General features: G+C 44.8%; 1 protein-coding gene across 5 annotated transcripts in view; it reads left to right on the forward strand.

Moving 5' to 3' along the window:
• The first annotated feature begins 712 nt into the window (after positions 1–712).
• Positions 713–22,321, forward strand: part of BICD1 (BICD cargo adaptor 1) — a 176,859-nt gene continuing 155,250 nt past the window's right edge. For all 5 annotated transcript variants that reach the window (XM_042795362.1, XM_032986175.2, XM_042795363.1 and 2 more), the window contains exon 1: positions 713–1,571. In XM_042795362.1, the coding sequence (XP_042651296.1) occupies positions 1,359–1,571 (213 nt within the window). In that variant the 5' untranslated portion in view covers positions 713–1,358. The remainder of the gene's footprint in view (positions 1,572–22,321) is intronic.

The following is a 22,321-nucleotide window of genomic DNA, read 5'->3' on the forward strand; positions in this document are numbered from 1 at the left end:
CCCGTCATGGATGTGTGGCCTGAGCTCAGCGCCCCGGCCCCGCTCCCGTTTCACACCCGGGTTTCCCTGCCCGTTCCCGGGGACTGGGAAGGGAGCGGGAAGCTCTTGAATACTCGAGGCTGTCCTCCTGCTCCCGCTGCTCGCTGGGCTGCGCCTCCCTCCCTGGTTTTTACCCCCCGTCGCCGTCAACGCGGCCATCGCTGCAACGTGCTGGGGGAAACCGAGAGGCGCTGAACCCGCCCCACGGCCGAGAGCCCCGCTCCGCTGCGGGGGCGAGGGGAAGGGCAAGGGGGGGGGGAGGCTTTGGGAGAGCGGGGAAGGGCGGGGGGGGGGAGGTTTGGGGAGAGCGGGGAAGGGCGGGGGGGGAGGTTTTGGGAGAGCGGGGAAGGGCGGGGGGGGCTGTTTTTGGGAGAGCGGGGAAGGGCGGGGGGGGCAGGTTTGGGGAGAGCGGGGAAGGGCGGGGGGGGGGAGGTTTGGGGAGAGCGGGGAAGGGCGGGGGGGGGGAGGTTCGGGGAGAGCGGGGTAGGGCGGGGGGGGGAGGTTTTGGGAGAGCGGGGAAGGGCTGGGGGGGGAGGTTTTGGGAGAGCGGGGAAGGGCGGGGGGGGCAGGTTTGGGGAGAGCGGGGAAGGGCGGGGGGGGGGAGGTTTGGGGAGAGCGGGGTAGGGCGGGGGGGGGGAGGTTTGGGGAGAGCGGGGAAGGGCGGGGGGGGGGAGGTTTGGGGAGAGCGGGGAAGGGCGGGGGGGGGGGGAGGTTTCGGGAGCGGCCCCGCACAAGCCGCTCCGGGCTCCGGCTGCACCCAGCGCTCCGGGTGTCCCCCCCTGCCCCCCGCGCTGCGACGCCGCTCTCCCCTCTCTCCCCGGCGGGGAACGGCAGACCCGCGGAACGCTGTCATCCCCAAGGGCGCAGGGGAGGGACCGTGCGGCGGGGAGGCGGAGGTGCCGGTTCCCCGGGAAGAGGCGGGTACCGGCAGCCGCCGCACCAAGGCGCGCTCCCGGCCCCCAGCGCGCCGCCGCCTCCCCAGGGCGGGGGGGGGGGGGGGGCTGCTCTCCCGCCCGGCCCAGGCGCAGCCGGGGCCACCGCAGCAGCGGGGCGGGAGGCGAGCGCGGCCCCTCCGCCTCCCGGGCGGGAAGGGGGGGGGGGTGGGGGGGGTGGGACGGACGGGAGGCTGCGGCGGGGCGGGCGGCCCGCCCCCCGCGCTCGGCGGCGGCTGCCGCAGGCGGCCCCGGCCCCGGCCCCCACCGCCATCCTCATCCTCCATCCCCAGGCCGGCGGCGGTGCCGGTGCCGGTGCCCCCCCCCCCCCCCCCCCCCCCCCCGCCCCTTGGCTGCCTCGGCGGCGCGGCAGTGCCGGCGGGGGCTATGGCTGCGGAGGAGGTGCTGCAGGGCGCGGACCATTACAAGAGCGAGATCGAGCGGCTGACCCGGGAGCTCTCCGAGACGACCCACGAGAAGATCCAGGCGGCGGAGTACGGGCTGGTGGTGCTGGAGGAGAAGCTCACCCTCAAGCAGCAGTACGACGAGCTGGAGGCGGAGTATGACGGCCTCAAGCAGGAGCTGGAGCAGCTGAAGGAGGTGAGCCAAGCCCAGGCTTTTGTCTCGCCCCGCGCCTCGCAGGGGCGCGCAGCCCCCGCCGGCTGCGGGGCCGCCCCACGCGTGTCCTTCCCCGCAGCCCCGGGCCGGCCCCCTGCAGGTGGGCGAGCGAAGATGCCCGGGCCCTGGAGTGGCTGCGGGGATCCGTGGGGTGGGGAGGAGGGGTTTCCCGGGGCCGGAGGATCTGCCGGGACCGGGGAGTTGGAGGACGGATTAAGGAAGGTTGCAACCCCCCTGCCCAGGGAAATCTCCCCGGGGCCGGGGCCGCGCTCAGCCCCCGCTGCCGGGAGCCACAACTTGGGGTAACGGGGGTTTGTGGCAGCGGGGGGGCCGCCAGACGTACCTGCATCGTCCGGGGCATTTTTTTTTTTTTTATTTTTTTTTTAGGCTGAGGAAATTGAGCAGCCCGTAGGATGAGAGCTGAGCAAACCTAATATGTAAGGACCCGGGATCCATGTAAACAGTTGGCTGCAGTGCGTGAGGAGAGAGACAATTCCTTTGGAAGTTATTTATAGACCTGCTTTATTCTGCCAGGGAGGGGAATCGCTGCCAGTGTGTGTGTGTGTGTGTGTGTGTGTGTGTGAAGTAGCCATACAATAGTCTCGAGGTCACCACCACCCCCCTCCCCACCCCCCCGTCTGTGGAAATTAAACTTCTGCGTCACGCTGAAAGGATAAAATATTTGACTGGAGAGGTGGTTTTGGTTTATCTTTCAACTCTGGTTTTGTGACAGCCAAAGTATAAAGTAGGTGAGTGATACACCTTACCTCCTTTCAGCCTGGCTGAACGTGACTCTGAAAAATCATCACTCTTCCAATATTCATCATTAAGGGAAGTAACTTGGGATTGATACAGTGCACATACACGGAGCTACAGAAGGGATGTGTGTACACACTCATACAGCACTCACGTGTCTCTCTACATTTTGTGGTATTTTTATACTGTCTTACAATGTTAGTAATTACATATTTTGTAAAGAGAAGTTGAACTATCAAACAGCTATTCTCCCAAATTTAAAAGGTATCTTTTTGTCCCACAAAAATACATTGTTACATATAATGTGCAGAAATTCTCTTCAGTTAGACATCATGAACATACTCCATATTGAGGGAAGACACTTAATAAACTTAGGTTATATATGAATATATTCTTTAGAATATTAATTGGTGCACTTTTAGAAGTATTTTTAATACAATAAAGATTTCATTTTACTTGCAGGTAAATCAGTTATGCTACAGGCTTGGTTCAGTGTCCAGAAGAGCTGAAAAAATTATATTTTTCAATAAGAAGAATAAAGCTGGTTTTCAGAAAAAACCTACTGATCTCCTTAAACTTGATCTCTGCCTCCCCACCCCTCCTGAGCCTATGCAGTAGGACTTTGAGACCACTAATCACAGACTGAGGGACAGAGACACATAACTTGCACTGGCATGAAGGCAGTGCTATTTGGAATGACCTGGCAGTAACAGAGGAACAGAATGAATTAAGGGGGAAAAGTGCAATGCAATTTCTGGGGTGGGCGGGGGGGGGGAGGGGAGGAGATAAGCAGAGCTGCAGCCAGCTGTTAATCCCACCATAATAATGTACAAAATAAGACTGATCAGAAACCAGGATAACACATGGGTGCACATGGGCACAGACAGAAGGGATAGTGCGAGGAATTGAGGTGAAATTAGTAAGGCAGAGGGATTGGTCAACACGATTAACTGAAATCAAAGATGGGCACAAATTCTCTTCTTGTTTACTTCCCCTTGAAGTCAATGGGCTTGCATGCTCTGCAGCCCAGACTGACTCCCGTGGGGCTGTGCCTTCATGCTGTGCCAAGCAGAGCATGGGCTCTGAGGATATCCATGCGGAGAGGAAGAGGAGAAATCCTGTACCTTGCCTGATGCCAAGCAAGAGCGGAGCCTCTCCAGTTGCCAGTCCAGGCCTGAGGCTCTCAATTCCAGAGCTCTCCTTAGCTGCAGGTAGGGCATTTCCATCCCCCATCTAGGCTGCAAGGGACTTTTTTTGTTGCTTCTAACCTTTATAGAGGAAACCATACTGATTCCTACCGCGCATGCAGCCCTGCAAAGAGGAATTTTCTCATATCCCTTCCTGTTGCTGTAATCTGTTTTCTAGCTTCTCTGTTACCACCTCCATTATGACTATTCCCTGAGCACAGATCGGACTCGTAACTGTGAGACACAAGCAAACGGCGCCTCTGATGACACTTGCAAAGTGGAATTCAGGTGGTTTGGGCAAACTGTCTTGCGTAAACTTGGGGGTGTAGGTTTTGGGGCTGTAGGGTTCTGTCTTAAAGCATCAGAACTCTGAAGGCTGCTTGTTTTATTAAGGCTCCAACCAAAATGTGTGGAGGAGGGTCTTTGTGTGTCATCTCCAGCAGCCCCTGCAGCGGATGGGCTGGACAACAGTTTGGGTGTGGGGCTGCGTGGCGGGGCATCAAAACGCCGCGACTGACTACGGGGAGCTAGGGAGGCTCCCATCATGTCAGCGGTGACGTGTGCTTCTGCTCTTACCTCGCTCCATCTGCAGCCTCTCTGAAGTCATACTGACTATGAATAGAATTTATGTATAGAATAGAAATACAGAATATTAGGTATAGAAATTAGGCCTCAGGTTTTCACTGAAACAAATAGTTTACCCATTCATGAGGTGCAAGAGCGTGGGCAGGATTATGTTTAGGACTATTACCTCTCCTTCTGTGGACCTTCTTCGAACAGATTCAATTACTGGAGTTGAATTTTATTAAAGCAAGTCTTCATTTTTTAACTGTTTCATTATTAAATTCTTGTATCCTGTTGTTAGGAGCTCATTGTATTTATTGCTCATCAGAGCTGCCCATCTTTAGCTACTCAGTCATGGTTTAGCAGTCTAGGATCTGAAGTCTCCTCCCATGCTCCTTGGCAATTCAAAACTCCACTGAACTTCAGCGGGGCCTTTTCCATATAGATTGCAATACAGAGTCTCAGCTATACGATAATTTCCATTGTTGGAGCACAAGATGGGAAAGTAAGGCCATTATAGGATGTTGAAGTAAAAGCAAATTGCAATACATTACATTAAATATTAATACATGTATACAGGATATATGCTGTCCACCACACAATATGAAATGTTCTCGTAACCTCTGATGTTTCTTGTGCTGTATTCAGAGGTCTCTGCTTTAGTCTAAGATTTTGATGTTTTGGGTCATGAGATTGATTTACGTTATAAAAACTTTGAAGTTTTAATCAGTGAGCTAATAAGGACTTCTTTTTCAAATTGCAGCAGTTATTACACATGTAAGCTGTCCAGGAAAAACTCGAGACATCTGTCAGCTACCAACCTTGTTTTCAAAAATGAACTGAATGGTAGGAATGTGAAAAGGTATACTCTGTTCTGTTGACTTTAGCAGCTTTCGTTGTTACAAGATGGAGTATTTGTGGTCCTGATGCTAGGCTAGATTGTAGTGTTACACAAAACATTATTTTTAAAGCTGCTTTAATTTTCATAGCTTTTTTTTTTTTTTTTTTTTTTCAGTTTGTAAGTGATGTTTCTGTGCCTCACTCAATTACATCGCAAAGTAGTAGAATTTTGGGCCTTTGGTAAAAATGCTATAGTTTTAGTGCCTCTGTTCAGAAAGTTACTCTAGCAGATGTGCCTTTTAACCTGCAGTCCATAAGAATGCAGAGATTAAGACTCATTGCTATTAGTCATGGGATTGAAGGTAGCCTGTTTTCACTGTCTTGATGAGTTGGGAATTTAATTACCATCATATTTTATGAAGAACATTTTCCAGTGGTTTTAGTATCTGTGGTCTCACATTTTCACATTGCGTTTGCTGTAAGGATAATGTTTGTTGCTAGTTTTCATTCTTTTAATGAAGTGGCTTCATATGGATCTTCCTGCCTGGCCTATCTGCTGTAGCTGTGCCTGCCTGAGCAGGGAGGATGGATGAGATGATCTCAAGAGGTCCCTTCTGACCTTAACCATTCTGTGACTGTGATTAGTTTCTGTGCACTGGTGATCTGTAACATTTTTAAAGGGGAGAACTGCCAGTCACATTCAGCCATGATAAAATAGGGATGGAAGGCAGCTTTGGTGTCCAACTCTGCAAGACAGTTAGGCCTGGGAAATCCTAAGCACAGATTTATTTTGTGGAATCAAATCATGTACATAACAGCTGAGTAGATCCTCAAGTCCATCTCCTTGACTCCTTCTCTGACTAATTTAGGCAATATCTCCCTTGGCTTTTATGTATTTCATTCTATGGAGACAAACTCTTCTGCAGGATTACGCATAGTGCCGGCTATCTGATTTCCAGGTTGAAGATGCAGTTTGGTGTTTGCTTTACTTTAAACCCAATTATCCTTGGTAAATTATTGGAAACCAGGCTATTGGTGAGCAGCCCTATCCTTGGCAGATCAAAAATTCTTGTTTTCTTTACATCACAGAGATGTTGTATCAATGATTATGAAGTGCTTAGTCAGTTTACTAATGGGGATTCCACAAACAGTTACTGGTCTGTGACTGGAAAGGGTTTTTGAGGAACAGAGCTGAAGGCCTCTCTGACAGCATCTTTTTTGCTCTGCACTGACTCAAGCTCCGTCTCCCCTCTCTTCTGACACGGTGCTGCTCTTCTGGCTCCCCAGCTGTGCTCCAAAGCCTCCTGCATGCCTGCTGCTGATGTCACCTCTGCCTCTTCCATCTTTGAAGTGTACAGTTGGTGGGGCTTCTCTGGATCCAAAAAGGGCAGAAGAGGGGGAGATTCCCTATCCCAAATACAGCTCTGTTAAATGGGGATTGTTCCACACATCTGTCTGCATCACGTCATGCTTAGAAAAGTGTGAAGTGGCTCATAAATCCCAATGAAATGTTCTGATTTCTCCCCAAAGATGAATGTGTCCCAAGTACTTAACTAGAAAGCTGTGAACTGATGCCATCTCAGTATATCTTTATACCTCCTTCCAGTGGCAGCATCTGTGAGCCTGTGCCGGATGAGGCTGAACATTTTCAGCATCTCATCCTGATCTCAACACTTTGTCCTTGGTGCCTGCTCATGTTGTGTCACTCAGAAAGGCCGTGCTGCCTTGCCCCCAGCTCAGAGAGGAGGATGGGGCAAGGGTGAGCGAGCTGGAGGGACTGCAACTCAGATGCTCTCTGCAGTGCTGTTTCCTCCACCCAGCCAACACTACCTCTGTCTCAAAGGCGTATGCTGCTAATGGAAGAGTTTTTACCCTGTTCCCTTTCACAGCTGGCCTGGTTTGGAGAAGAGAGCAGAGCAGGAAAACTTACAGGAAACTGTTACATGCAGGAAGGAGCGTGTGGAAGGCAATACAAGAACTTCAGTGATCAAGCTGTCATGTAGGGTCTTGCACAGCAGCTGGACCCAGAACAGCCCTAAGTGGCACTCCTCAGTCTGCACTTTCCTCATAAGCATAGGTGTGCAACTGTCCTGGTTTGGGCTGGAATAGAGTTAATATTCCTTTTCAGGGACTAGATGAGTGCTGTGTTTCGGATTTAGCTTTGGGATTGGCATGAGAAGAACGCTGATAGCACACTGGTGTTTTCAGCTGGTACCGAGACTTCAAGGACTCCTCATGTCCTGCCCGTGGGCAAGGGCACAGGGAGCAGGGAGGGAGCACGGCCAGAGCACCAGACCCAAACTGGCCGGTGAAATATTCCATATCATGGCACGTCATGCTCATTGTATAGAGGAGGGGTGGTGGGGAAGGAGCTCGCTCTCTCACTTTTGGGATTGCGATTGCAGGATCTTGGTATCTCGGGGTCGCTGGTCGGGAACGGGCTGAGTATTGGTTAACGGGTGCTGAGCAATTACGTTGGGCATTGCCTGTTTATATATTTCCTTTTTTTTCCTATCATCATCATTGTTCTCATTGCCATTATTAAACTGCTGCTATCTCAGCCTCCGAGTCTCCCTTCACCCCTCTAATTCCCTCCCCCATTCCCAGGTGGGGAGGGGGAAGGGAGGGTGACCAGCTGTGGGGGTTGGTTGCCGACCAGGCTCAACCCACGACAGCAACAAAAAAAGAGTCTGAAGATGCTCTGAGCAGTTCACTTTGGGAGGTATGCTTACAAGGAATGCCTTAATAAAATCAAGCAGTGGCTTGCAAAGCTTTCATTCAGCAACTACAGGCTGGGGACTGACTGGCTGGGAAGCAGGTCTGGGGAAAGGATTTGGGGATCCTAGAGGACAGTGAGCTGAACATGGACCAGCAGTGTGCCCCAACAGCATAACAGACTGTTATTAGCAGAAGCATAGCCTGTAGGTTGAGAGAAGTGATTATGACTTTCAAGTTGGCACTCGATAAACCCCATCTGGGAACTGGCATCCGATTTTGGGCTCCCCTAATAACTGAATACATGGATAAACCAAACTGAGTTCAGCAGAGGACCACCAAGGTGGTCAAGAGCTGAAGCACCCGTGCTGTGACGAGAGGCTGAGGGAGCTGGGCTCATTCAGCCTGGAAAAAGGATGGCTGTGGGGGACCAGCAGCAGCCTGCCCATACCTACAAGGAGGTTACTGAGAAGACAGATCCACGCTCTTCGCAGTGGTGCATGGTGTAGGGACATGAGACAACTGGCATAAATTGAAACTAGAGAGGTTCAGGCTGGATTTAAGGAAGAACTGTTTCCCCGAGAGGATAGGCAGTGCTGCAGGTTGCCCAGAGAGGTTGTGCAGACTTCTTCCAGAGGGGGTTTCAAAGCTCAGCTGGATACAGCCCCAAGGAACCTGGTCTGAGCTCAGAGCTGACCCTGCTTTGAGCAGGAGGTTGGACTAGAGAAGAAAGAACGTAGACAGCAAGGGACCTCGAACAATGCAAGGTCTCTTAGCGTGCCCACTGTGACCAGTTAAATTCCGGTAGCAGCTTGCTGTGAGTTAATCAATATGTAACAGCATGCTGCCTGGAAACAGTGACCATTAGCAGAGCCACAGCCTCACTTCTTGTTTGAATTTCATTTTGTTTTGCTTGTCATTAATAATGACTGAGGCTACTGGGGCTCCTGAGGGTGTAGTTCAATGTGCTCTTCTTTCACCAAGACAACCCTGTATCTCCCTTTGTCATTCTTGCCCTCTGGCTCTCAGTTGTGCAACTGCTTATGCTGTCACACCAGGGTAGAAAACAGACCTCACTTAAAAATAACCGAGAAGGGGGTGTATGCTATCTGTAACCCAGATTAGTTACATGATCAGGTTAACAATACGTTTCTGTAAACTGTTCTACCTGTATTGCCAAAAAGTCAGCGCGAGGATAGTTACGCCTGCTGAGGAAAGATGAGGATGGGATGAACTGCTTAAACAGGTACTGATGTTAAAAGAGATGCTCATCAAATTATGGCAGGATTGCTTCCTCTAAGAGGAAATGAATTGTGTGCATTATCCTACAGAAAACATAAGCAGCTGAAATCATCTTAGGGGAAATTAGGGCTATTGTTGGAGCTTTGGCAGCGTGCAAAGAAACATGTAGATGAACCTTTTTTTTTTTTTTTTTTCCAGGGACCTGTATCGCCAGTTGCTCTCAGTAACTGTGTTTTATTCTTATGAGCCAGTACAGATAAACATGTGATTTGTCTTCTTACAATAGCCAACCCTTAAACAATGATAGTCAGCTTTAAACACGAGGGGCTCACATACTCCTAAAATAAATCTAAATAGAGTTCACTTTGTTTTCTCCCAACAGTTAACTTATTTTCTTACTTTAATGCTTTCATCTAAGAAATCTAAGAAATCTGTCTCTGATCTGAGGGATTCTGACTGAATCAGTCATCTGGGCTGAACTCCTCAGAGATAACTGGAAGTTGCAACTGGATTTTATGTCATGGAAAAGTTAATTTTCTGTAGATTTTCTAGAAAACATTGGATTAGTACCAAATCTAAAATGACTGTTTGAGGTGCTAATGGGTGAGTCAGGCATTATTGTGAAATACTTCCTGTCTAAGGCTCAAGAACGTAAAATTAGGACTCACTGAAGAGATTATAATCTAAAGGTCCACATCTGTTTGGAATTAGGCCTTTTGTAATGGATTGAAAAAAATAGTTTGCTACCATCTTTTCACCTTCCTTTAAGTGAAATCTTTTTCCTTCCCTTCTCTATTGCCTTGAGGATTTTCTTTCTAAGGGGTGTGCATGCAGTCTGTATGCACAACAGCAGTCAGACTGAACACCTGGCTTTACTGAAAGTGCAACTAGGAGCAAAACAATGGTGGCGAAAATAAGATTTGGCATAAAATAGTAATTTGTGAACATTCATCACGGTAAAATGAGGAGCATTCTCAAAGTCAGATGGATAGAGTAAATTTGCACCTGGGCAACTTTTATCTGCCTTATGCAATTGGCAGTTCGAGGAAAATACATGCACGATCATGTGTTTTTCTGACTGCATTGAGGGCTTCTAGAAAAAGAGCTTTATTCTTGAACAACCTCTGAATTTTTCAAATGAGCATTAAAATGTTCATTCTTCAGCACCTCATTTTCTCTCATGGTTTTGCAGTGGTGTTTTGTTCCACATATGGACCATGGGAATAAAATCTGATTCACTGCTTGTTCATGCATCCCTCATGGCTCTGCTGCATTATAAGGCTTTGCTGCACAGTTGCCTTTCCCATGGATTTCTCTTCCATAGCTGTGTGATACCTGAGGGGTAATGTTTAATTCAATAAAATTCTGTACCATACATTTTTTCTTTGGGATGATTTTAATTTATAATGGCAGAGACTGAAAAGCATGCATTCATTTCTGCTGCACTGTCTTACATTTGTGGCATGACTTTCATAGCCCTCTTCTTTCCTCATTTCCTTGTGAACTCAACAACGCTATTTTATGGTGGAGCAGAGAGGGTATTTTCCTAATTTAGAGGAATTGATATGGCATGTAGAAACATGAATGTGCCCTTTGTCCCTTTACCCGCTTGCATCACTAGCAGCAGATCATTATGAGGAGAAACCAGCAATTTTCCATACTGTAATGTGAAAACAGACCAGCTACAGATGGAAGTAGTTAGGACTTGTCAGAAGGTGAAAAATGCACCTCAGCAAGGGCAGGTGCCTAAAGCTGAAGTAAGGAGGTAGAAAGTAAACTAGATTGCAGGTTAGTGTTTTAACTGGGACTCTACTTCTCGGAGGGGGATAGTACTAAAAATAATTTCAGGGATTATAATACTTGTGTTTATGAATTTCTGTCACAATCCAAGTTTAATTAACTTAATAGTTAAAAGAAAAAGCAGGCCACTGTCCTGAATCTATGGTTTTGGGACAGACCTATGAAAACTATTAACACCAAGAGGCTTTCACTAAGACTGAAATTGGTCCGCTCCTGTTTTCTACATCTCTCTTGTGGTTCCTGTCTCACTGTCTGCAGCCCGTCATTTTCTGCCTCTCATCCTTGTACAGCATTTGTCTCCTGTCCATAACGGTTTACATACTGTTATATCTTCTTTTTTCCATTCTTTGCCCTACTTCTTAATTAGTGTTGATTTGCTGCTCCGTAAGACATAGAGCTGAATTTTTTATATTAAAGACCCTTTTTATCTTTGTCTGACTGTAAGAAATCAAGAAATCTGGCCATTTAAGGCAGACTAGACCTTGCATACCATGCTCAGACGTTGCAATGACGTGAGGGAATCCTAGAAATACTTAGAAATATTGCTTTAACACGGGCTGAAAGTGAAACAGCAGAGGATTTCTCAGCTCTGCTTTATAGCAGGCTCACCATTAAAATCAGCCTTGGAAAGATCACTTTTAAGGCAGCTTTAAAATTGGTTTGTCGGAAGGAGTACAAAGGAAGAGGATACGTTTTCATAAGGATTTTCAAAAATCAACCCTTTTTTTTTTTTTTAATTATTGTATGGTTTCTGAGGCTGTTATTTATTTAACCCCAGACAGGAAAGTTGATGCCCAGTGAAGTTAGATAGTCCTTGTGATTAGTGCTGGCAGTGGGGCCCATTATCCACACAGTCATGCCATACCCTCTCCATCACCCTCACTCCCCTGAATCACACTTAATTTGCCTCTGTGCTGTACAGCTGTGTTAAATCCATCTACACAGCAAGCAGTTTTCCAGTGCTAGCAGCAGTATATATAACACTGTGCTTAACCAAGAAGCATTAAAGACATCCTCAGTTACCAGAGTTAGTCACCTTTCACTTCAGTCAATAGACTTTTGGGGACATTTCAAATAAATTATAGGAACTTCATCTCTCCTTCCTGTTCTTTTTTTTTTTTTTTTTTTTTTTTGTCTGTGTTTATTTTTAATTTCGTGATCTCTCAAAGCTCACAGGTTTCACACTGTTAGCAGGGGCAATGCCGTGCATTCAGTATGCACTCCGGGAATTTTATCCCCACCAAACAGCCTTTCCTTGGTTCCCCTACTCACTCTGGATGGATTTACATGTCAGTGTACTGAGAATGAACTGTGAGGTGCTGTTTATCATCACTGACTAATGGCTACATCCAGGGAGGGAAGCTGGAAGTTGTTAACAGTTGCAATTTTGACTTGTGTTTTGGTTACTTAGAGGAGTAACCAGCTCCTAGTAGTTATAAAGCTACTAAAGTATAGAAAGCTTCTAAAGTATAGAAAGACAGAAAAAGATCAGCAAGCCTCAGTATAAGGATAGGAATTTGGGTCAGGCAAAGGGAACAGGTGGCTTGGTGAAATAATTCATTTATAAAAGCTTGGCTGTTGGCCAAACTTGAACACAGCATGATTTGGATTTAGGCTTGCTCGGGACTGGAGTCTTGTCTACTCACATCTACAAGGCAAGATGCAGGATGCTAAACTGCACTGAATCCTGGCCCCATATTTCCAGCAAGACAGAGTTCTCAACCTTTTGGCATTCAAGTTTTAAAAGAGCTAGAGCATTTGGTGTGGAGGTACATGGGGAGTTCACAACTGGGTTGAACTGTCTATGTAGGCATAGCCTCTAGTTGTCAGTTTGATGGCCAATCCAGGGCACTTAAAAACTACTGTCCAACTTGAATTGGTGATTCTTTTTATTAAATATGTTCTCTCAATAGCTTGTAGTTTGTATAATTCATAGTATTAATAAAGACAAGTTGCAGTTTTTATAGGTGGGTGGGAAAAGTTTTTCTCATACCCTGAATACCTCACAGTTTTTACAAAGCATTAGAAGGTTGCACTGTTCTGGATGATTCCAGATGTCTGCACAACAATGGCAAACATGCAGAGATTGTCCAAGTTTAGTTGAGGGGCACATCTGCATTCAGTCCTTTCCTCCTTTGATAACTGCATGTAATTCCCACTTACAAACAGTTAGGAAAGGTTTTATTTAAGCATCTCACATGAAGAATGCTCTAACAATATACCCTATACTCAGGATTGAGCCTCAGGGTCGTTTATAGCTGGTGTGACATGAAGACCAATGTTGAAGTCCTGGCTATATGGGTAAGTTAAAGATAAAACAGGGCAATGATTTAATTGTTGAGTCTGTGCCCACCACCTGCTGGCAAACAGCACTGTCATCAAGATGTAAGTGATAAACTGTGTTATAAACTGAGAATTCAGATTTCTTCCCACAAAAGAAGGGAGAACTGGCATAGCTATAATTGCTGGGTCTCAAACATGTGATCTTATTCTTGCAGCTTAATGAATTGTCATAAATCTGCTGAGCTTCAGTAACTGATCATGTGCATGCACTTGTCTAGCCCTAAATGTCTAAGGGCAAGGTAATAAAAAAAACCCCAGCAAACACAAAGCCCAGCAGAAACCTGAAGGAAAGAATTTTCAGCTGACATGTATCTTCCATCTGCAGTAAGCTAAAAATGTGCGCTAGATCAATTACTAATCCATAAAATCTCAGTCATTAATCAGGGCCCTTCATGACAAATTTTTAAGTAAAATGTAAGGATGTGGTAACAAGGACACCTCTGTGAAATAGAATGCATGACACATAATAACTGTATATAAGAGAAACAGTAGTTAGATGCAATATAACTGTCTACGTATACCAATATGGGAGTTGGAGGCATGTGCTGTCTGTTAGGAATGCATTAATTTGGGCATTAGGTAATTCCATTTCTTGGGCATTAGGTAAGATTTTATTTTTTCTGCCAGTTAAGGGCTGATGGTTGCCATCTGATAATGAAACTTTCATTTAAGATGCTGTAAGCTCAGCTATGTAAAAATAGTACCAAATCTGGAACAACACAGTTGAGTGATAACAATTTTTTCCAAATGTGCTGAATTTGAAGTTACAATGATGCTATATATTCTTAGATGCCTACTATTCCTAAAATAAACTCCATATTAAAGTGGTAGAACTGAATTACCAAATTCAGATACCTGGAAATTTGAAGCCTAAAGCTTGTATTTTAGTTATCATGGACAACACTGGGTTTGCTTTATCAAGCAGGCTGCGCAACCTTGTATTGAAACCTATATCACAGTTGTCTGGGTGGCTATATGTCAATTTTGGGATACACATTTAGGCTCTTGGCTTTAAACATTTTTGCTGTAATCTGTTTAACATTGCTTCATGATTTGTGATTTCAAGTATTTTCTGTCTCCTTGCTTGTGGAGACATATATATTCAAGAACAGAAAATGCAGTGACGCCTTGAGCATAGCTTTAGCACTTGGTGTTTGAAAAGTACTTTACTCGCTCTTCCTTGGGTTATGGTTAGAGACATTCAGAGTCATGCATGTGTTTTATGACTCTTGAATTTGCTTTTGTAGCAGATTAGACTGACAAGAACACACTTAAATCTAAAATGAGCATATACGCCTTGTTTGGGTATAAATAACCCTTTCCTTGGATATAACAGGAAGGGTTGCAGTTAAAGACCATGCTGTGTATGCTTATTATTATGTGAAGATCCTTTACTTGCAAGATTCTTCTTGAAATGTGGTTTCTTTTCCTGTGAGAACTTGAATTAGGCACCCACAGCTGAAGCTGAGCTGGGTACCTGCAGTTGCTGCTTTCTTGCTGTTACCCAAGGATCTGCTTGTTAATTGTTCCTCTCTGAAGAATTCGGTTTGGAAAAGGGGATCCTGAATTCTGCCCCAAATCCCCATGGCAGAGACTCTTCTCCTGCCAGGTTCCTCAGCTCAGCTGTTCCCTTAGGAAAGCTCTCTGGTTAAGAGTGAGAGGCCTCTATTTAAAGACTTTTATCAGTTTGTTTTTTTTTTTTTTTTTTTTTTTTTTAAATCAGAAAGTAATCTACCACTTGAAAAGGAGTCCAAAATCTGATAAGCAGCATTTTTAGGAGCTTGCAGTCCAATGCTTTGTGCTGTCTGTGGAGAAAGGAATTGCAGCTTTGCAAGTGGCAGCATTACGAATAGTCAAGCACTTCCCAGAGCACTGGCACTGGATGGAGGTGGGGGAAAAGCCAGAGGGAGTGAGTCAGCACGACCTTGGCTGCTGCCAGAGGGATGGGTACCACATCCAGCCTCAACGGTCATTGGCGTTGGTCGGGGTCTATAGTGGGAAGATCCTCTAGTGAAATAAAATTCACGAGAGTAACCACCGCTGGTTATGTGTCTGACAGGTGTCACGTGTGTATAGCAGTAACGAAAGGATCAGCATAAAACAGTTTGTAGTTTTTAAAAAGTAATTTTGTTAGTAAACAGGTCTAGTTCTTTGTTACCCTGTGAAAGAACAGGCCACACCCCATTAAAGTGGGAATATTCTGAAAAATCAAAATACTTCTTTCATGAGCTGCTGTTTTGCCCACTAGGTCTCAGCAAGATGAGATAAGTGGATATTTATTGCATGACAGTAGTACCTGGGGATTCTGTGCACAATAAGTTTCAGGCATGTAAACAAAAGGTTAGAGATTTTACAGTAGAAATAGACAACCTTGCCAGGAATTTGCCATTAAGGAATAATGTGTGGAATTTACAGATGAGTAATGGAGGCCCAGCAGCTGTGGAGGGATAGGCTGTTCAGCCATAATTTCATAGGAAACCTGTGGCTAAATCACAGATAAACCACAGATTTTTCTCCGATCTAGTCCAATCATTTATTTTCCAAAGATCCTTTCATTTTAAAAAGCCAGTCAATCAGAAAGCCAAAGCAATCAACTGCCCTGTACTCACCGACCAGCGTGTGCTGGCAGTACCTCCCACTGGTGCCAGTGTAACCAGTAAGGCCATTTAGGAATGGTGTTGCTGGTCATTTTGCTACTGTAACACAATCAAAATTTAAGGAAAAATGAAGATGAAGAACGTACAGAAACCTCTCTGGTTTCTTAATTCATTATTTGGCGGTGTTTCAGCGGCGAAGCCCTTGTCATTAGAGTCCATCAGTAGCTCTTCTCCTGCGTCCTGCCCTATGTGGAACTGCCCCTTTTGCCTTACTGGCCCTTTGTGATCGCTCTCCCACGTACTCTTGTGATCCCAGAGCACATGGGCGGTACCTGGGATGCCAGAGCACATGGACAGTACCTGGGATGCCAGGTTACATCGCCGCCTCTCACTTTCTGCTCTGCCCTCTCCCCCTCTGGAAGCGGACCGCTCCTGGCTGCCATCCCAGTATTTCTAACAGCCTTCCCACTCCTTCCCACTTAGACCTTTCTGAACCATGACTCTTCTCTGCGTGACTGAGATTTCCACATCAGCATTTACTAATCCCTACAGCTGGTTGAAACGCCTCATTTTTCTTTGCCCTTTCCCCACATGTAGTTGTTCATTGGGGGGGGGGAGACCAAATTCCAGCCGCCTCTCCCTGCGAAGAATGCATCTTGCCTCTCCTTGCCCACCATCTCTGGGGAGCCTCAGCCCACAAAGTACCCCTTGTTCCTCTTGCTGCATGGGGAAAAGTTAAATGACACTCTTCACTGTATCAGTCTCCAGCATGTGGGATGCCTTTTATAATAAGTATATGTGGGAAATCTTCATTTAAATCTGTGAGGCGTGACTTTTGCAGTTCTTTGGGAGCTCAGGCTGGCTAAAATCTCACAGGGTACGTTGAGCACTAAATCAGGCTTCTTGCGGAGCTGGCAATGGTTTATGTGGGGTTTGGACAGGGAGTCTGTAGAGAGTGAGCTCTGCGGGGCAAGGCCTGCCCTCGCCCTCCTCCTTGTATTGAATGTAACACAGTGAGCCTCTATTCTTGGCTGGGACAATTAGATTCTATGACAATATGAGTAATTAATAATAATAATGGGGCCTCTTCTGTGGACGGGCTGTTAGAAATAATTTCCTTCTGCCAGTTGCTTCTTGAGAATGTGGTTTTGAACTTTGAGATCCCGAAAGAGATAATCGAAACACAAGCAGCTGTCACAAACCTTTAGCTTTGTTTGTGTAGGCAGTGGTGGAAATTCCCAAAACTAAATTGTTGGATGGCTCACTGGTTTGTGCATCTTTTGTTGCAGCATCGAGCTCTTATGCAATGGACCCTTGTTTGATTAAAGACCCTTCTCACTAAGAGTGGGTTTCAACTGTTTCAAATTTTAGTAAGGGGAAAAGAAGCAAAATCATGCAAAACCAGCCACTGATCCCCTGTTGCTCTGCACCTGATTCACTTATGATGCACACAGAATTAGCTGTGCTGTGCCCTGCCAACGCACTGCTGTCAGGGTGATCCAGCTGCTGCAGCTGCAAGAGGTAGGTTCTTGTTTCCAGATGTAGTTGATGAGATGGTGGTGGCTCTGAATCCTTCCTTCACCCACGTGGCAGCTTGAGCCTAAAGGCAGGATAAAGCATTTGGTTCCTTTGGCACGTCACAGTCCTTCAACAGCTGTTCTTCACCCTCTTTGCAGGAGGGGTGGCATCTGGCCCACAGGTTGCCATTTAGATGAGCCTAGTGAGTGGTGGCAGTACCATGTGAGGCACGATGTAACATGGGTCCTCCTGTCCACATGGTTCATCCAGGTCTGAATCTCCTTCTGTCCATCATCTTCTCCTTATGTAAGGGAAGCTGAGCTGTAGAGGCCTTCAGAGACCTCTTCCACAACCTTCTTTGTAGCCTTTGTCAGGACTCTGCCAAAGAAGGCATTAATGAGTCTGAAATTTAAAGTTATGTATTCAAAAGATACTTTATTCCGCCGATTTTTCTCCTACTACTAAAAACCTTATTCCTTCAGTGAATGTAAACCCGACTTTTTCAGGAAGCTGACAGCTGGTGACATGATGGTGAAGATGGGTATGACTGAGGATGTCACATTGTAATTCAGGGTTTTAGAGTACTGGGATCCCAGTAAGCAATGCAGGAATGCAAGTGTCCTTGGTAGATTGTTGCTGATGACAAGGATAGCAATTTCTGAATTATTTTTTTTTCAATCCCTGTTCTTTTTTTTTTTTTTTTTTTTTTTTTTTTTTTTTTTTATTCTGGTAACCATAGTAATTACACTACAATTTTGTGGTTTTAACCTATACATGACCAAAACCTCTTCTGGTGACCAGTTTGTTATTATAAAGATCATGTTGTGGCCTGTAGCCAAAGGCACTGGTACCAATACAGAATGTGATTTTTATCTGTTCTCATAAGGTATGCAGAGCCAGGTACGGCAAGTATTTTTCATGTTTTTTTAAAACAAAAATATTGGGTTCCATGACAACATTGTGAATTATGGTCTGAATTCTCTGCTGCCACACCTCTCCTGAAATCAAGAGAACTATGTTAGCAAAGAATTTGGTCCTTTGTAGTGTTAAGTCACACAGCTCTAATAGCGACTGTCATGATGATTCCCAGAACTATAAGGTGTTTTGATGGGAGGACTTAGCAGCAGACTGGAAGCACTGGTGACGTGGGCAGTACTCTGCCTTCTGAGTCAGAAATGAACTGGTGACCCAGCAGTGCAGTTTGTACTTTGGTTTTTGTGTTGTTCTTATGAGATGTAAACCCATCTGTTTTCATAAAATTATTGTGTATTACTTTTTCAAAAGGAAAATTAGTATTCTTGTTGCTTTTTTATAAATTTGTTATCAAGATACCCCTGGCTGTTTTTTACAGAGCTGGTAGGAGAGATTAATCACCTTTGCAATCTTTACCCTTCAGTCAAATTTGGTCATAATTAGCCAACAGATTCCGAGTTGTTAGAAAAGGTGGGACTTTAAGAGCCCATAGGAATCAGGCTAAGACTTGCTGCTTGTTGTTCGCCCTGGATAGTTAGGTCTAAATTTGTGTTACTGAACTTTGGTCACCCTCCATACTGAAATGGATCCTCATGAGGTTTAAAGCCAGATTCCTTTCTCATTTTCAGGCTTGTGGTCTGTTTGCAGAAGGGAGATTTTCTTCTGTGATAGTTGTGGGAAGGCTTTTGCCTCAGTGCATGTAGCATGGAAAGGGCAGCAGTACAAGTGTCAGCTTTTACAAACCGGGCAGCTTCTTACACCGGAACAGATAAGAGCAGAATCTGGTCCTCATGGCTAATCTAGAAGTTGTGCCTTTTTGAAAATGTTAGCTGAAGCATTCAGCTCGTACATTTTGAAAATCCCTCCAAGTGAACAAGCGGTCTGCCAGCCAAATTCCTAACTCTGATGTAAGGAGGAGACGTAGGCACATCAGTCCCCAAGTTAATCACCTGTTAGTATGTTATAGCACATCTTGCAGAATCTGTCCAGCATAACTTGAACTAAGGGACCACCAGAAACACTGTATAGATAGTCTTTTTCTCTAATACTTATGTTAAGAGTTATGCAAATACTAAAGAAATCTAATTTTAAGTTCTGCAAGCTGGGGGCAGGGAGCTAAGAAACTTCTATGTTATGTAGTTCATGAAAGATTATTTTACAGGTTATACCTGAAACTCATTGACTGTAGAAGCAAACAGGGATAAAATATGCACCTCAGAGATCCACTTTACCCCCAAAAGTCTCAAATAGGTAAGGTTCCTTTAAGTCTTCTAGAAACAAGGCCTTTTAAAGCAACATTAAGTTAGTGAAGAAGTGTAGGGTCCTGGGCTTTAGGTGGCCATACTTGAGCAGGGGTTGGACCAGGTGACTTCCAGAGGTCCTTCCCCCTCAACCACGCTTGAGTCTGAATCAAGGAGTTCTTGAAACTGGCTTCAAAACTTCAGGTGTATATGTGAAATTCATGGAAGATCTTTGCTTTTCCATCTGAACTCCCTCATCACTTTCATAAAGATGAAATAAAGGAAATTAAAGCAAGAGATCAGATTTATAAAAGGAGCATCTTACCAGAGAAGGCTGCACATTGGCTTGTCCCAGTAGAATGCCCTTTAAAAACCTGTGGAAAACCTCCTGAACTAGCTGGAACTGGGATATAACTGTTAGATGAGCACAGCCCATTAATTTGATTTTGTTTGCATGATCTCATTGATAAAGATTTGTTTAACTGTATCTTTAACAAAGTGTGCTGGGCTTGTTTTTTTCCTCTTAACTTTATCCAGTAATAAGTGTAATCTAAATATGAAATTTGTATATATGCAGGCCCTTGATCCCACAGGAACAGACAACATTAAGAGGGTAATAGATACTCATGGAACAGCAGGACCCCTAAAATGTATATCCCCTCCACTGAGCTGCACAGGATCGTATCTGCCATGTCTGTAAACTGAGATCATCTGCGGGGTCTGTGAACCACGACTGCCAGGAGCAAAGGGAGAGAAAATGGAGAATGTTGGTTCTCTTTCCCTCAAAAGCAAACAACAACAAATAAACAGCAACTGCCCTGTCCTCTCTGTCTCTACGTATAGTGATTTATACAAGTAAATAAACATCAGCAAGAACTGGAATGAGATGACATCTCAAATGAATGTAAAAATCTTACTGTTTGCAGCAATCACTGCTGTATTTGTGATCACAATAATTTTGGCTGTAATGTAGAAGTTAAACTTGCATCTGTAACTGGCTGAAGTGAAACAGCTTCTAAATTAAGATTAAAACAATTTAAAATAAATTGCAGTATTTGCTTTCAATTCCAATGGAAGCTTTTTTTATTTCCCAGGCTATGTCAATTTTGTCTACATTTCTATGTCATTCAGAGTAGACAGGTTTTTACCTTCTTTATTACAGAGGTACAAAATAGTTCAAGAAAACATGGCAGGGGGAGGAAAGTTTTCAGTAATTGTTCACTTCAAATTAAAATATGATTTATATCTTCTGCCACAGATTTTTTTTTTTTCTTTTGGCTATAATTTCCTGATTTTGGCTATAATTACATAAAAAATTTCTAAAATATTTCTTCTTCCTGTCTGGAAGTATTTTTAGTGACTTGTGCATAAAAGTGGACTGCATTGCAAGGTTTTATTTTTTATGATAGTCTTCAAAAGGTGTGCAGGTAATTGTGCTCTGTAATGTATGCAACAGAGGATGAGAAAGCAACAGAAAAATAGTTGTAATTTACATTTGGTAAATTGGACTCCCTCTATCAACAGCAGAAAAAGCTGTGTTGTTTCTTATCTGCTAAAGTTCTCATCTGAAATAATCTCTTCAGTTATTGTAGGCTTTACAATATTGACATTTTAGTAAGGCATTTCTATGTAAATATTACATTTCTGCATAGTGATAGATACCTGTAGTAATTACCCTCGCTTAAAGAAGTCTTGCTCATAATTTATGAATGACACAGACATTCCCACAAGTTCTGAATGTTGAAGTCTTTTATTATAGGCATACAGAGACAGTCACGAAGCAGCTCATTTTAAATTCATATGGATTCAGTATTGCATAAAGCAACAGTTTTTAGTTCCAAACATGCAATGAGACGATCAGGGGAATATGCCTACATGCGTACATGAAATCTGGTGGTGGCCACTGCTGCATCACTGAATGCCTTACTGGAGGTAAAGTCATTTGTGTGCTGTTAGGGTCAGGTTCCTCTTCTTCTGGATGAAGTAATATCTAAAGAACTGTTGAATTTTGACAGTATTTCATCTCGAGAGCACTTCAGAATAAGGGGCTGGTTCAACGCATTTGAAGAAAACCAGGCTGACCTAGTTTTTCTGCACGATTGGGGTTTACAGAAATGAATTTATGGCAGTCCAAAGAGACCAGGTGTTCTCACTCTCCCCGAAATCCCAGCACAAGAGCACAGGGATAATTAAGCCTGCAGTCATGCACATTATTCCTGCTGTTGTTTTACCAGAATAAAGGATTACTGCCTTTACCTATTGATCTACCTTTCCTCATTCTTCACTGACCACTACTGATTGCTCACTGACCACTCCTTAATGCAGTTGGGGAAGAAGCATGTGAAAAGGAAAGTCTATAGTCCTTAATCACAGAGTTTTACTAATATTGTGTGGAAAAGAGAAATGTAGGGGATTCATTTTTTTATGGGCTTGGCATAGCAACGGGATCTGGCGAGAAATAAAGTAGGTTGTAAAGGTGAAGGGAAAAGAGGTAGGTCTCAGAGGTGTCCTGTGGTTACAACAGAGATGCCATGTAGATCCTGATTAAAAAGCTATAGATTGATCCTAAGCAATATTCAAGGAGCTGTTTCCCTGCCTTAGTTTTCACACCAAAGTTGTTAACTCCTGCTTTGATCTGTATGTTTCCAGTGCTATGCAAAGGAAAGAGCAGCTGGTTTTGCAAGCTTTAGGCACTCTATTTGGTTCAGCTTTGTGTCCCTGAAGTTTGGGCCAAATCAATACAGGCCAGCTGGCAGCACAGGAGCTGTGAATAAGGGTGTGCTTTGGCTCAGGGGTTGTTATGTTTATTCTGGAGGGGGTTTGATACTTCAGGGAGTTTAAAACAAATAAATAAACAACCCTGCCATGTTTGCAGTAAAGAAATGAGATCGACTAACCCCCAACTGCCTGCTTTGTTCCTCTGCTGGACTTTAACCTCCCTGTGCAGAAGGAATGCT

Source organism: Tyto alba, unplaced genomic scaffold, assembly GCF_018691265.1.
Source record: "Tyto alba isolate M040663 unplaced genomic scaffold, T.alba_DEE_v4.0 Super-Scaffold_21, whole genome shotgun sequence".
Taxonomy (NCBI): domain Eukaryota; kingdom Metazoa; phylum Chordata; class Aves; order Strigiformes; family Tytonidae; genus Tyto; species Tyto alba.